This window comes from Rhinatrema bivittatum, chromosome 6 (assembly GCF_901001135.1).
Source record: "Rhinatrema bivittatum chromosome 6, aRhiBiv1.1, whole genome shotgun sequence".
Classification (NCBI taxonomy): domain Eukaryota; kingdom Metazoa; phylum Chordata; class Amphibia; order Gymnophiona; family Rhinatrematidae; genus Rhinatrema; species Rhinatrema bivittatum.
This window is the reverse complement of record NC_042620.1, coordinates 343918126-343931966: the sequence shown is the minus strand read 5'-3', so window position 1 is coordinate 343931966 and position 13841 is coordinate 343918126. Positions and strand designations below refer to the sequence as shown.

At 48.1% G+C, this 13841-nt stretch overlaps 1 protein-coding gene across 4 annotated transcripts in view; it reads right to left on the bottom strand.

Moving 5' to 3' along the window:
* Positions 1-13841, bottom strand: part of ATP11C (ATPase phospholipid transporting 11C) — a 365103-nt gene that overhangs the window by 214750 nt on the left and 136512 nt on the right. For all 4 annotated transcript variants that reach the window (XM_029607769.1, XM_029607770.1, XM_029607772.1 and 1 more), the window contains one exon: positions 1634-1762. In XM_029607769.1, coding sequence (XP_029463629.1) covers positions 1634-1762 — 129 coding nt within the window. The remainder of the gene's footprint in view (positions 1-1633; positions 1763-13841) is intronic.

Here is a 13841-nt window from a genome sequence, read left to right as displayed (position 1 = left end):
GAGAAGGGCAACCAAAATGATAATGGGAATGGAACTGCTTGGAGAAGAGATGGCTAAGGGGGGATATGATAGAGGTCCTTTAAAACCATGAGAGGACTTGAACGAGTAGATGTGAATCAGTTATTTACACTTCGGATAATAGAAGGACTAGGGGGCACTCCATGAAGTTAGCAAGTAGCACATTTAAGACTAATTGGAGAAAATTCTTTTTCATTCAACAAATCCCAGAGCTTAATTGTGCATTGCCAGAGGATGTGGTTAGTGCAGTTAGTGTAGCTGGGTTCAAAAAAGGTTTGGATAAGTTCTTGGAGGAGAAGTTCATTAATGGCTATTAATCAAGTTTACTTAGGGAATAGCCACTGCTATTAATTGCATCAGTAGCATGGGATCTTCCTGGTGTTTGGGTAATTGCCAGGTTTGGCCTCTGTTGGAAACAGGATGCTGGGCTTGATGAACCCTTGGTCTGACCCAACATGGCAATTTCTTATGTTCTTATGGTCAGTTCAGGATGTTCCAGCCAGAATCGTGTTCCAATCCGGTCACTATGATTCACATTTTGTATTCCATTCATAATCTTCATGCTCTTTTTTAAAGCATTGTGCTCCAATGTCCCAGGTTAGATCTCTGCTCTCTTCCTTTCCTACCTCTCTTCTCATGCCCTAAGCCCCGCATAGGTGTCATTCTTCTCCACCTTCTTGGTCTCACCTCTAAGCCCTTTCATTTCACTTCCGTTTCCTAAACCTTGTCCAGCTTCAAATCCTGCCTCAAAAATCACTTCCATAAAGCCTTCCTCTAGAACCAACTGTAACACTGCTTCCTTTTCTCACTCACTACTGCAACTAGTATTTCACATTCTATCCCTCCTCTATCTTGTCCAATGCAACCATTCTTTTCCTGTATAGGGAACAGTTTTCATCATGGGCATGCCAAGTTTTATACTCATTTAGATTTTCTTTTCATAGCTTTCTCAATTTTGCATATATATGAGTCTACTTTTAATACCCAGCATATACTGCACGTGCTCCATTAATATGATTAATAAGATTACTAGTAATGTCTCACTACCACCAAGACTAAACATACTATAAACTCTGTCGAGGTCGGCCAATTCCAGTACCTGAATAGGAGACCACAGAAAAACCCTCTGAGCTGAAGGAAGTGATAATGTCAGCTCAGCAGGGGGCACTCTGACCTCGGAGCACAACATTAGGGGGCTCAATACTACAAAAGGATGCCATTTTTTGGATGTGGCGAATAAAGATACAACAGAATGTTTAAGCAAAAACCAAGAAGAGACGAACCTCTGTGTCAGAGCTAAATTCCAGCATATGGCATGCATTCTAGTCTGCCGCCATCCTCTCCACGGGGGGGGGCGGAATTAGGCTAAGAAATAGATTTTCATTGGATGTTTTCATTAAGTTGTGTAGTGGTGTGGATGGAAAACACCACCCCAAAAAAATCTATAAAAGAAGGGGTGCAGAAGAGTCAGACTATCACTTTTCTCTAACTGGAATTTGGCAGCTACGGGTTACTGTGCAAACATGTACTTCATGCAAACATCTACATGCAATGAGGGGATGAGGACTCAGCAGAGCGGCCTAGAGTTGCAGTTACAATCCCTACCAGCTGTTACCTTGTAATTGGACTCGCCATCCAGGCTGACTGTAGTAACCAAGCACATGCCATCACCACTGCTCGACGACAGCAATACCAGGTCACAGGGAAAGGTCTCATTTTCCTTAACTTCCACTATATCTCCAACCTGTAAGGAAGGTAAACACACTCCAGTGGATCCACATCAGCAAGTCAAAGTCAAAATATGTGAAGTGAAATGTCAGTCTAGTTTCCTCAATAAAAGTCTATGTGATAAGCTGCCTTACAGTATATTTGCTGATTTCAGAACAGATGAAAATGCAACTAAATTCTATTTAGCATTACTAGTAGGTTAATCTACTTTACTGGGGAGAGATCAAGCAAATCTGAATTTAAAATATAATTGTATTTTCTGTGTACTGCCTGGATATAGAAATCAGTAGTACTTGTTTGAAGTCATTTAAACATTTCAGAGTTATATTTTAAATCTTTAGTAGCTCACTCCCTTCCCATGATACTCTGAATTCCTGGAAACGGCCATTTTATTATTATTATTTTATTTGAAACTTTTATATACCGGCATTAGTATGCAAACATCATACTGGTTCACATTGTAACTAGTAGGCTGAAAATACAATCAACAGGGAGGGGATAAGAGAGGGATTAAATACAAAGTGCAGGAGGCATTGAAAAATACAAGCATTAAATTTAAACTGTAACAGGCTATTTACAAAGGTCTATATATAGAGGGGCGGATTTTCAGCGCCCTGCTCGCCTAAATCCGCCCAAAACTGGGCGGATTTAGGCGAGCAGGGCCCTGCGCGCCGGTAAGCCTATTTTACATAGGCCTACCGGCGCGCGCAGACCCCGGGACTCGCGTACGTCCCGGGGTTTTCGGAGGGGGGCGTGTCGGGGAGCGGGCCCGGTCGACGCGGCGTTTCGGGGGCGTGTCGGCCGCGTTTTGGGGGCGGGTACGGGGCGTGGCTATGGCCCGGGGGCGTGGCCGCGCCCTCGGTACCCGCCCCCAGGTCGTGGCCCGGCGCGCAGCAGGCCCGCTGGCGCACGGGGATTTACGTCTCCCTCCGGGAGGCGTAAATCCCCCGACAACGGTAAGGGCGGGGTGTAGACAGGGCCGGGTGGGTGGGTTAGGTAGGGGAAGGGAGGGTAAGGTGAGGGGAGGGCAAAGGAAAGTTCCCTCCGAGGCCGCTCCGATTTCGGAGCAGCCTAGGAGGGAACGGGGGGAGGCAGCGCGGCTCGGCGCGCGCAGGCTATACAAAATCGATAGCCTTGCGCGCGCCGATCCAGGATTTTAGTGGATACGCGCGGCTCCGCGCGTATCTACTAAAATCCAGCGTACTTTTGCTTGAGTCTGATGCGCAAGCAAAAGTAGGCTGTTCGCGCGCCTCTTAAAATCTACCCCAAAGTGTTGAGTCGTAACAGGCTAATTACAAGAGTCTATATACAATTGGGTTCCATTTAAATAGGGGCTGGTGGTGGAATTGAAGGAGGGGAGATAGGGGGATAGTTAATCTGGGTAGGCTTGTCGGAAGAGCCACATCTTTAGTTTCTTTCTGAACTTAGAGTAGCATGGCTCAAGTCTGAGTGTGGTCGGGAGGGAGTTCCATTGTTTAGGGCCTGCAATGGAGAGTGCGCGATCCCTTGTGGCGGAGAGGTGGGCTTTTTTTTATAGGAGGTATTGAGAGGGTGTCTTTGTTGACAGATCGAATGGGTCGTTCAGAGCGTATGGGGCAAAAAGGTTCATCAAGCCAGTTAGAGTTGTAGGAGTAGATGGATTTGTATACTATGGTAAGGATTTTAAAGAGAATACGGGATGCGATGGGGAGCCAGTGGAGGTCTTTGAGTATGGGGGTAATGTGATCAGCTTTCTGTGAGTTGGTAATGACCCTGGCGATAGCATTTTGGAACATTTGTAAGGGTTTTGTAGTAGAGGAGGGTAGTCCGAGGAGGAGGGCATTACGGTAGTCTAGCTTTGAGGAAAGGGTAGCTTGGATGACTGTGCGGAAGTCATGGTAGTGGAGGAGGGGTCTGAGTTTCTTTAGAATACTGAGCTTGAAGAAACCTTCTTTGAGGATGGAGTTGATCTGTTTTTTTAGATTGAGTTGTTGATCAAGAATTACCCCAAGGTCTCTTACAGAGGGTTGGGACGATATGGTGTTGAAAGCTGGGTCGTTGGAGATCAGGGGTTTGGGAGGTAGGTGTGGAGAAAGAAGGAGCAGCTCTGTTTTGGAGGAGTTTAGGGCAAGGTGGATGTTAGTAAGGAAGTCATTTATAGTGGCAAGACATGTGTTCCAGAATGCAAGGGCATCAGTAAGAGAGTTGTGAATGGGAATGAGGATTTGCACATCGTCTGCGTAAAGGTAGAATTTGAGGCCAAGATCTGTGAGGAGCTGACATAGTGGTGTGAGGTAAATATTGAAGAGGGTGGAAGATAGAGAGGAGCTTTTTTTTTGGAAAAAGTGTGCCATAAATTATCTTGCCGTCACTGGATTTCATTAGTCTATAATGTAAATGCAATGTTATTTACAACATCACATTCTTCATGAACAAACTAGATCCAACTTCTTCTATGGTTCTTTGTAAAACTGTTGTGAAAATGGCTATCTAATGTGGTTCAGTGAAAGATCAGAAAAAAAAATCAATTCCCAAGGGCTCAACCTGCGGGGAACAAGGGCTGGTATAGGTGAAGGTCCTGTCGGGTTTTCCTCACTAGCTCCACCTTCCAGAGAAAAGACCCATTGGGGGCAATCCCTCAGTGGTAACCACCACTCGCTCTGGCCCAAGGGTCCACAATCCTACCAGTTTGCAAAGGCCATGGACCCGGTGGACTTGTCCGGTCAACAGGCCATTCCGGGTTTGGCCCAATGCTTGCAGCAGCAACAGCAATGCCTTGAGGTCTTGTTTGCCACGGTTGACACTTAGCTAATCGTCTAGAGCCTGCTTCCGGCTCTGGAGCGGTTGCTCCTCCGATGTTTCCCTCTTCATCGTCCCCATCGCTACAATTGCCTGCTCCACCTCGTTACGCCGGGGATCCGAAGCAATGCAGAGGGTTTTTGAACCATTGTTTCATGAAGTTCTCTCTTCAACCCCTCGCAGTTCCCAACAGACCAGGTCAAGACCACGCATATCCTGTCCCTGCTGGACGGCAAGGCCCAGGAATGGGCCTCCCCGCTGTGGGAACGCGGGGATGCAGTGTTTGAAGACCTGTCCCGGTTCATCCAGACTTTTCGCCAGGTGTTCGATGATCCCAGTCACCAGTCCACTGCCACTTGTGAACTGCTTCATCTCTGCCAGGGTTCTCCCATTGGAAGAATTTGCAGTGGAATTCCACACTCTCGCCTCAGAGCTAGGTTGGCGGGAGGACAGCCTGCGCAGTATCTTTCTCGAGGGGCTGTCCTCATGTATAAAGGATAAACTGGCTCCTCGGGAACTCCCGGAAGAACTGGAGGCGCTAATCAACCTGGCAGGTCGGATTGACCGGCGAATTAAGCAGTGCATGAAAGAACTAAAACCAGCATGCCAAACAGTGCCACAGGCACCGACCTTCTCTCATTCCTTGGTCTCTCCTGCCATCCCTGAGACTCCACCAGAATGTGGGGAGGAACCCATGCAGTTGGGTCGAAGCCATTTAACCGCAGAGGAGAAACAATGCTGCAGGTCCCTCGGACTTTGCTTATACTGCAGTGGCAAGGGTCACCTGTTGGCCCAATGCCAGAGCGTCTGGGAAACTCACAAGCCTAGGAGTCACTGGGGAACTGACCCTAGGCTGCATCAATCCAGCTCCTGTCACGCTCCACTTTTCCGGAGGATCCTTTATGACTGGCCTTCATTGACTCCGGGGCCAGAGGCAACTTCATCTTGACCGAACTAGTACGCCAACTGCAACGCCCTGTGCTACATCGCACCCCGCTACTACTGGTCTCATCTATCCAGGGGGATCTGCTTCCTGTTCAAGTCACTCTCTGCACAGCTCCGGTGACTCTCCATACTGGTGTTCTCTACAAGGAGGAGATATCCTTCTTCATCCTAGAAAAGGCCATTCACCCAGTGGTACTGAGTCTTCCTTGGTTGCAGAAACACTCGCCTACTATCGACTGGAGGACAATCCAAATCGTTGCTTGGGGATCAGACTGCTTTGCAACCTGCCTACACCAGATGCCCCAACCTCAGCTCTTATTTGCGCCGCTGTCCTTCCTCTGCCTCCACAGTACGCCGACTTCTCAGACGTATTCTCCAAGGAGGAGGCAGAGACTCTTCCAGAGCATCGCCCCTTCGATTGTGCCATTGATCTCATGCCCAACACAGTTCCACCCTGTGGACAGGTGTATCCGCTATCTCTGTCAGAGACTAAAGCAATGTCTCAGTACATCAAAGAAAATCTTGACAGGGAGTTCATTCGACCCTCTAAGTCTCCAGCGGGCGCAGAATTCTTTGTAGCTAAGAAGGATGGGTCCTTAAGCCCCGACATAGCATTTGAGTCTGCGGTAGTCTATCACTCACAGGGACCACTATCCACTCCCACTTATTTCGGAACTCTTAGATCGTCTCCAAGGAGCCAGAGTCTTTACAAAATTGGACTTGCATGGGGCCTACAATCTGGTGCAAATAAAGCCAGGGGACGAGTGGAAGACCGTGTTCAATACGCGCGACAGTCATTACAAATAATTAGTAATGCTATTTGGACTATGTAACACGCCAGCGGCTTTTCAAAACCTTATGAATGAAGTATTTAGGGATATGCTTCATAACAGAGTAATCATCTACCTTGATGATGTTCTGATCTACTCCAAAGATCTTACCATGCACCGCACCGACGTCCATCGGGTTCTACAACACCTTAGAGAACATCACATTTTCGCAAAATTAGAGAAATGCCTCTTTGAACAGGAGTCCCTGCCCTTTTTGAGCTTTATCGTTTCCACCTCCGGCTTCTGAATGGACCTGGACAAATTAACCAGCATCTGGGAGTGGCCGCAACTGGTGGGACTTCATTCACTGCAGCAATTTCTTGGCTTCACCAACTGCTAAAGGAACTTCATCCCACGGTATTCCCATATCGTGGCGCCACTTACAGTCCTAACAAGGAAGGGCTCTGACACCAAGCATTGGCCCGCTGAGGCTGTCCAAGCCTGAGGAACTAAAAAGGTCTTTCCTGCAAGAGCCATGTCTCAACCACCCTGACCCGGCTCATCTGTTTGTCATGGAGGTTGATGCCTCAGACATAGCCGTAGGGGAGGTCCTTATTCAGCATTCCAGCCAAGGGACTTCACTCCCCTGTTCCTTCTTTCGCAAATTTTCTCCCGCAGAGAAATACTACGGAATTGGAGACAAGTAGCTGTTGGTCATAAAGATGGCCTTTGAAAAATGGAGACAATGCCTGGAGGGGGCGCAACACCCCATCATGGTCTACACCGACCAGGTGCAGCATCTAAACCCGCACCAGGCCCGCTGGTCCCTCTTCTTCACCCGTTTCAACTTTATACTACGCTATCATCCTGCAACGAAGAATGCCTGGGCAGATGCCCTGACTAGACTTTACAAGGCTGAAAACACACTGTATCCACCCAGTTATATTCTGGACCCTGCTAAGGTCCTACTGGCCATCATGGACACAATACCTCCAGGGAAGACAGTGGTCCCATTCCGCCATTGACTCAAGGTGCTATCTTGGGCCCATGATTCCCTCACGAACCTTGGAATTGTTGTCCTGTTATTATTGGTGGCCTCGCATGACTCAGGATGTTTGTGCCTATGTCAGTTCCTGCCCGACTTGCACCCAACAGAAACTGCTACCCGGCCAGCCATGGGGACTCCTACAGCCTCTTCCAGCTTCATGGGAACCGTGGACTCGCATCTCCATGGACTTCATGGTAGACCTGCCCATCTGGCAACCAGGTGATATGGATAGTAGTTAACAGGTTCTTCAAAATGGCACACTTTATACCTTTACCCAAGCTGCCATCGGCACCTGAACTGGCACGGTTGTTTACCCTACATGTTTTCCGGCTACATGGTCTTCCCCTGCACATAGCATTCGATCGGGGTCCTCAATTCACTGGGGTGCATTGTGCAAAAAATTCAGAGTGCAATTGGACTTCACTACTGCCTTCCACCCTCAAGGGAATGGACAAGCAGAACGGGTCAACTGAGGATTGAAGACTTTCCTCCGCTCGTTTGTAGGTAGCCGCCATGACGATTGGGCCACGCTACTGCCATGGGCAGAGTTTTCAAACAATTCACATGTGCACTCCGTGACTGGTGCTTCTCCCTTCCAAGTCGTGTATGGCAAACATCTGAGGCCTCCCTTGCCTCTCTCCGTATGTTCTCCAGCAGCTCTGCTCAGGGCCGAACAACTACATGACCTATGGGAGTCTATAAATGCCAATCTCGTGAAAGCTACCAATTCTGCCAAACTGATGTCTTACAATCACCGTTGGCCTGCTCCTCTCTTTAACCCGGGGGACCGGGTTTGTCTCAGTACCCACCACATCCACCTTAGGGTTCCTTCCATGAGGCTGGCTCCCAGGAACATTGGACCTTTCTCTGTCAGTGAACGCCTGGATCCAGTGACCTACCGCTTACGACTTCACGCCAGCCTCCGAATACATAATTCTTTTCATGTATCTCTATTGAAGCCCCTGATACTCTCTTCTTTCCACGCTGCTCCTCTCAAGCTTCCAGAAGTGGTGTCTGAGGATAATCCTATCTATCAGGTCCAGGATATATTAAATATCCGTCGGAATCACAGACACTGGGAATATATGATCGCTTGGGAAGGCTTTGGTGCTGACGAGAACTCGTGGGAGCCATCATCCAAAATCTTGGACAAATCCTTACTCCAGCGCTTCAATCGCACACACCCAGGCAAGCCCGGTCCTTCTGTGAGGGGACGAAAGAGGGGGGTACTGTTGCAGCTCCCGGCCTCCGGCCAGTCCCTCCTACCTGCTCCTCCGCTCGCCTCCGCTACTGCCCAGTGCGACTTGCTCTGTGACAGGCCGACCACGGCCTACCGCATGGCCGCGAACACCGTCCTCCTCCATCTTCCAGCTGAGGCTCTCCCTAGGCGAGTGTGCGGGAGGTCCTGCCCTTTAAAGGGGCCGCGGCGGGAAAACTCGGCCCGGCCCCGGAAGATGACATCACTAGGGAGGGGTATTTAAACCCCACAGCAGCCTGCAGTCCTTTGCCTATGCAACAGGTCGTCTACTCTGAGTGCTAGATGCTGTCCAGATGTCATCTTTCCTGTTCCTGCTTGATCTTGTTCCTGGTTCCGTTCCGGTTTCTCCAGTCCTTGTGTTCCTGATTCCAGTTCCTACTTTCCCATCCATGCCTTCATTCCAGTCTCCGGTCTTCTGCTTCGTCCTCAGCCCCTGTGACCCTGTCTTTGGCTTGATCTCCTGATTTGACCTCGGCTTGTCTTCTCGTCTCTGCCTGTCTGCTGCCTGTCTCGACCCTTGGCCTGGTACTTCGCTCTAGCCTTCTGCTGCCTGCCCTGGATCTACTGCTTGGACTTCGTTCTGCTCCTTCTCTGCCAGCCCTGACACGAACTCTGACCCTGCCTTCTTCATCAGCTTCACCATCGGCCTTGAGACACCCGCACCTATGTCCTGCTGGCCCTGGCATCCAAGGGCTCAACCTGCGGGGAACAAGGGCTGGTATAGGTGAAGGTCCTGTCAGGTTATCCTCACCAGCTCTACCTTCCGGAGACGAGACCCACTGGGGGCAATCCCTCAGTGGTCACCACCACTCGCTCCGGCCCAAGAGTACACAATCGTAACAGGAAACCCATGGAGGAAACCTCTCAAGTCCCCAACTAGAGCTCTGTGCTTCAGAAACCCTTAGGGGTGCAAGACGTCACTTTTATAAGTCTGAATGGGGTCACTGGAACAGAGAAACTTGGAGTGCCCAGGGCTTTGCTGCCTGTACTTTGTTAAAAGGAAAGCAGTGCTTGCATTAACGATCGTGTCCCTCAGGATTTTTATTTTTGTATTTATTTAGATTTTTATATTCCGCTTTTTGGCACTTCAAAGTGTATTTCAAAGCAGATTACATTCAGGTACTATAGGTATTTCCCTATCCCCACAGGGCTTACAATCTAATTTTGTCTCTGTGCCAACACCAGAGCTTTCAGAATAAGCTCTAGTCATCAGTCCAGCTAAGACGTTTTCCAGAAACAGGCTTTAAATTTGTTATCAGACAAGCTCCTGATCCTTTAATTTTACTAGAACATTAAAATAAATATTTTAATCTATACTGACTTTTAGGTCTCAGAGCACTTCATTAGTGTTACTTAACACATAAAACAAACACTGTGCTAGATTAAATTTCTGTTCTAAGACCTGATGCAATGTCGTCAGATAGATCCTTCCTTGTGCCTCTTTCCACTTTTGCTCAATGTTCTCTCTGGTGTATCTCAGGGATGAAAAGAATGGACCCAGAGCTGCTGCACCGAAGAGGGGATGGAGAGGTCTCACAACTGCTATCAGTTTCAAATGAAGGTTCTGTCTAGCAGCCTTCCAAAATCAGCTGTCGGCAGAGACACAACTGCTCTGGAACAGACTGCTTAGTGAGCAGCTTCTGCAGGTCAGGGTCCAAGCATATTTTCTCTTTTCCTTGAGGATGCGGGTTGGATGGATATGGGATCTCCAACACAGAAAAGATGCAACATACAAGTAAACTGATCAGCTTCCTATACATGAAAATGGAGTTTCTACCAGTTCTTCAGTTGTATTAAGCAACCATAGAGCTTAAGAAATGACAGTCATAGATTAGTCAGGTCTTTAATGTTTTTTCACACAATTAGGTAACACAGATACTGTGGGGCAGTATCTGTGTTACCTACATTGGAGGCATATAACATACATTGAGAAATTACTACTTACCTGATAATTTCTTTTTCCTTAATCTAGACAGATGGTTTCAGGACCAGTGGGTTATGCACCTCTACCAGCAGATGGAGATAAACTGACGTCATTGTATATATACTCCTGCAGTGTCATCAGCCTGCCAGTATTCACTTCAAAAGCAACTGTAGACATACTAGCAGAAACTTAATTAAAAACATAACTTTTTCAATACTCAGCCAACATGAAACACTGAGCTCAGACAAGAAATACATTAACAATAGTCTAGGTACTGGACTAACTCATACCAGTAACCCCTGGAACACATAGCCACACAGGAGGACTAGAACACAATCATATGGCAGCCAAGGGCGAGAAGCTGAATCCATCTGTCTAGATTAAGGAAAAGGAAATTATCAGGTCAGTAGTAATTTCTCATTTCCTAGCACCTAGACAGATGGGTTCAGGACACAAAGCTACTCCCAAATAGGGGTGAGAGGCTGCCCGTGGTCCAGTCAAAACCACACGTGCAAAAGCTGCATTCACCCAGGCCTGCACATCCAGATAATAATACCTGGAAAAGGTGTGTAAGGAGGATCACATCGCAGCTCGGCAAATGTTGACAGAAGACAATCTAACCTCAGCCCATGATCCTGTCCGAGCCCTAGTGGGAAGATCAGAGTAGGCAATGGTTTGTCAGTGGCCACATACACAGCCGTGACTACCTCCTTAATCCAGAGAGCTATTATAGCCCACGAAGCCGGCTCGCCTGTTTGCATCCACCATGAAGGGCAAACAGGCAAACATCCTTTGGAAAGGTTTAGAAACCTCCAGATACCTCAGGACATGTCTCTTGACATCCAAGGTACTCAACAGGCAATATTCCTCTGCATCTCTTTCCTTATCCAGAGATGGCAAGGAAATGGACTGATTCAAGAGAAAATGTGAGATGGCTTCAGGCAAGAAAGAAGAAGCAGTATGCAGCTGAATCACTCCTGGAGTCACCCGAAGGAACGGTTCCTGCAGCTTGGAAATTTGATGCACAGAACATATCGCCACCAGAAACACTGTTTTCAAGGTCAGCAAGCGCAAGGAAAGGGAGCGCATCAGTCGAAATGTAGGACCCGCTAAAAAGTCCAAAACCAGATTAAGACTCCACAAGGGTACCAGTAACCGCAAGGGAGGACGAAAATATATCACTCCCCTCAAGGAATGGGTCACATCAAGATGCGAAGATAAGGATTCACCATTCACCTGACCCCTGAAACAGGCAAGGGCCGCTACTTGTACCTTAAGGAATTAAGGGCCATCCTTTAGTCCAATGGTTCTCAACCTTTTTTCGGCCGGGACGCACCTGACAGATGGTCCTCACATGTGTGACACCCTGAACATGTGACCATCACGGGGCTATATGTAAACATACACTCTGCATCCATGGGAACCCCCTCGACCCCCAACGAGTCAGAACAGAATTAGGTCATTACCCATACAACCCATCATACAAAAAAGATATTCTGTTCTGGTGACATCTCAGTAAAAGCAAAACAAACTCCCTTTACTACCAGGCACAATAGCCCTCCTCATGAAAAGAGTAATTTACCACTAATGCATATCCTACTGAGAAAACACAACAAATAAGACTGATACAATTGCTTACATGCTAGTAAAATACCTCACCTCGGTCACACACACAGAACTGACCTTCACCAAAGTACAGAAAGACCACACATTATAAATATGGAGACAGAAACTGGAATGGAAAACCAAAAAAAGCCACTCTGCATGCAGTGCAAACCTAGAGAAATGGAAAGAGAAATATAGCACCTAACATAGTCCCAGGATCTGCAATAATGCACACAAACTAATCTGCACAAAGTTACACCTGCATTATGACATGCACTCAAACAGTAACAACCCAATCTATGAAAAGGCAACACTACAAATATTAAATCAGGCTCTAGACACCAATATACTTCCTATTAGGAAAACAGAATAAGCCAAGCTGCTATAGATCCCCACACAGAAATAATTGTAAAACTACACTAATAAATGTTTCAAAACAGCTGATGAAAAGAATAACATCAAACAATTAAAAGTTCAGAAAAATTATTTAAAAATTGTCCAAATACCAATTAAACATTTCAAAACAGACAGATTACATAATACCCAATAATTAAAATGGCAGTCAATCCAGAAAAATAAACTTAAGACGACTTTACTTACCATCTCCAGCAACTCTCCTATTTCTTTCACTTGGAGACCAAAAGCACACACCAGAAGCAGCAGCGGCTGCTGAAGCTCTGTCCTTACGATCTTCTTCTTAGGGCCCACAGTCACTCACTCACACACACATACCCCAAATTAGACCCCATGACCAGTCTTGGTCTCTCACGCACACACCAGTCATCTTCCTGACCAGTCTCTCTCTCTCACCCAGAAACACATCACCTCCCTGACTAGTCTCTCTCTGTCACACACATGCTCTCTCTTATATACAAGCTCAAAATTACACACAAATGCTCTTGCACTCATTCACACCCACCAGCACGCACCCACTCACACCAGCCCTCACCCAGGCACCCATTCACACCCACACACACCAGCCCTCAACCCAGGCTCCCATTCACACCAAGGCTCCCATTCACATCCTCTCACACCAGCCCTCAACCCAGGCTCCTATTCACACCCATCAGCTCTCCCCCAGACTCCCATTCACTCACCAGCCCTCACCCAGGCTCCCATTCACACCCACACCAGCCCTCACCCAGGCACCCATTCACACACACACACACACCAGCCCTCACTCAGGCACCCATTCACACCCAACAGCCCTCACTCAGGCTCCCATTCACACCCACAAACACCAGCACCTCACCCAGGCACCCATTCACACCAGCCCTCAACGTTGGAGTAAACCCGCGACTTTACTCCAACAGGACTTCCTCTTTGCTGCCATAGAGATGGGCTCCCATGGCAGCCTCACTTCATTGGGGTTGGGTTTCCTCTTCACCGCCACAGGGATGAGCTCCCGTGGCGGCCTCGCTTTGGCACTACCATTCCTCCCAACCCCCCCACCCCCGGCCTATTATATGTCCCTTCTTCCTGCCTCTCTGGCCAATCAGAGGCTTCCTCCCTTCTTCCTACTCCCACTGGCAGGTAGAAGGAAGGAGGCTTCCAATTGGCCTGCGCGGGGGCAGGAAGAATGAAGGAGGCTTGCCATTGGCAGGCAGGGAACGGAGAAGCACAACCGGGGCAGTGGGACACCGGGAGCCACAACATACCTGCCGGTGCTTGGAGACACACTGATTGAGAATCGCTGCTTTAGTCAACCCACCCCGCAAACATTGCAAACATTTCAAAATGAGCGGGATCCCAACTGAAAGAGGAAAC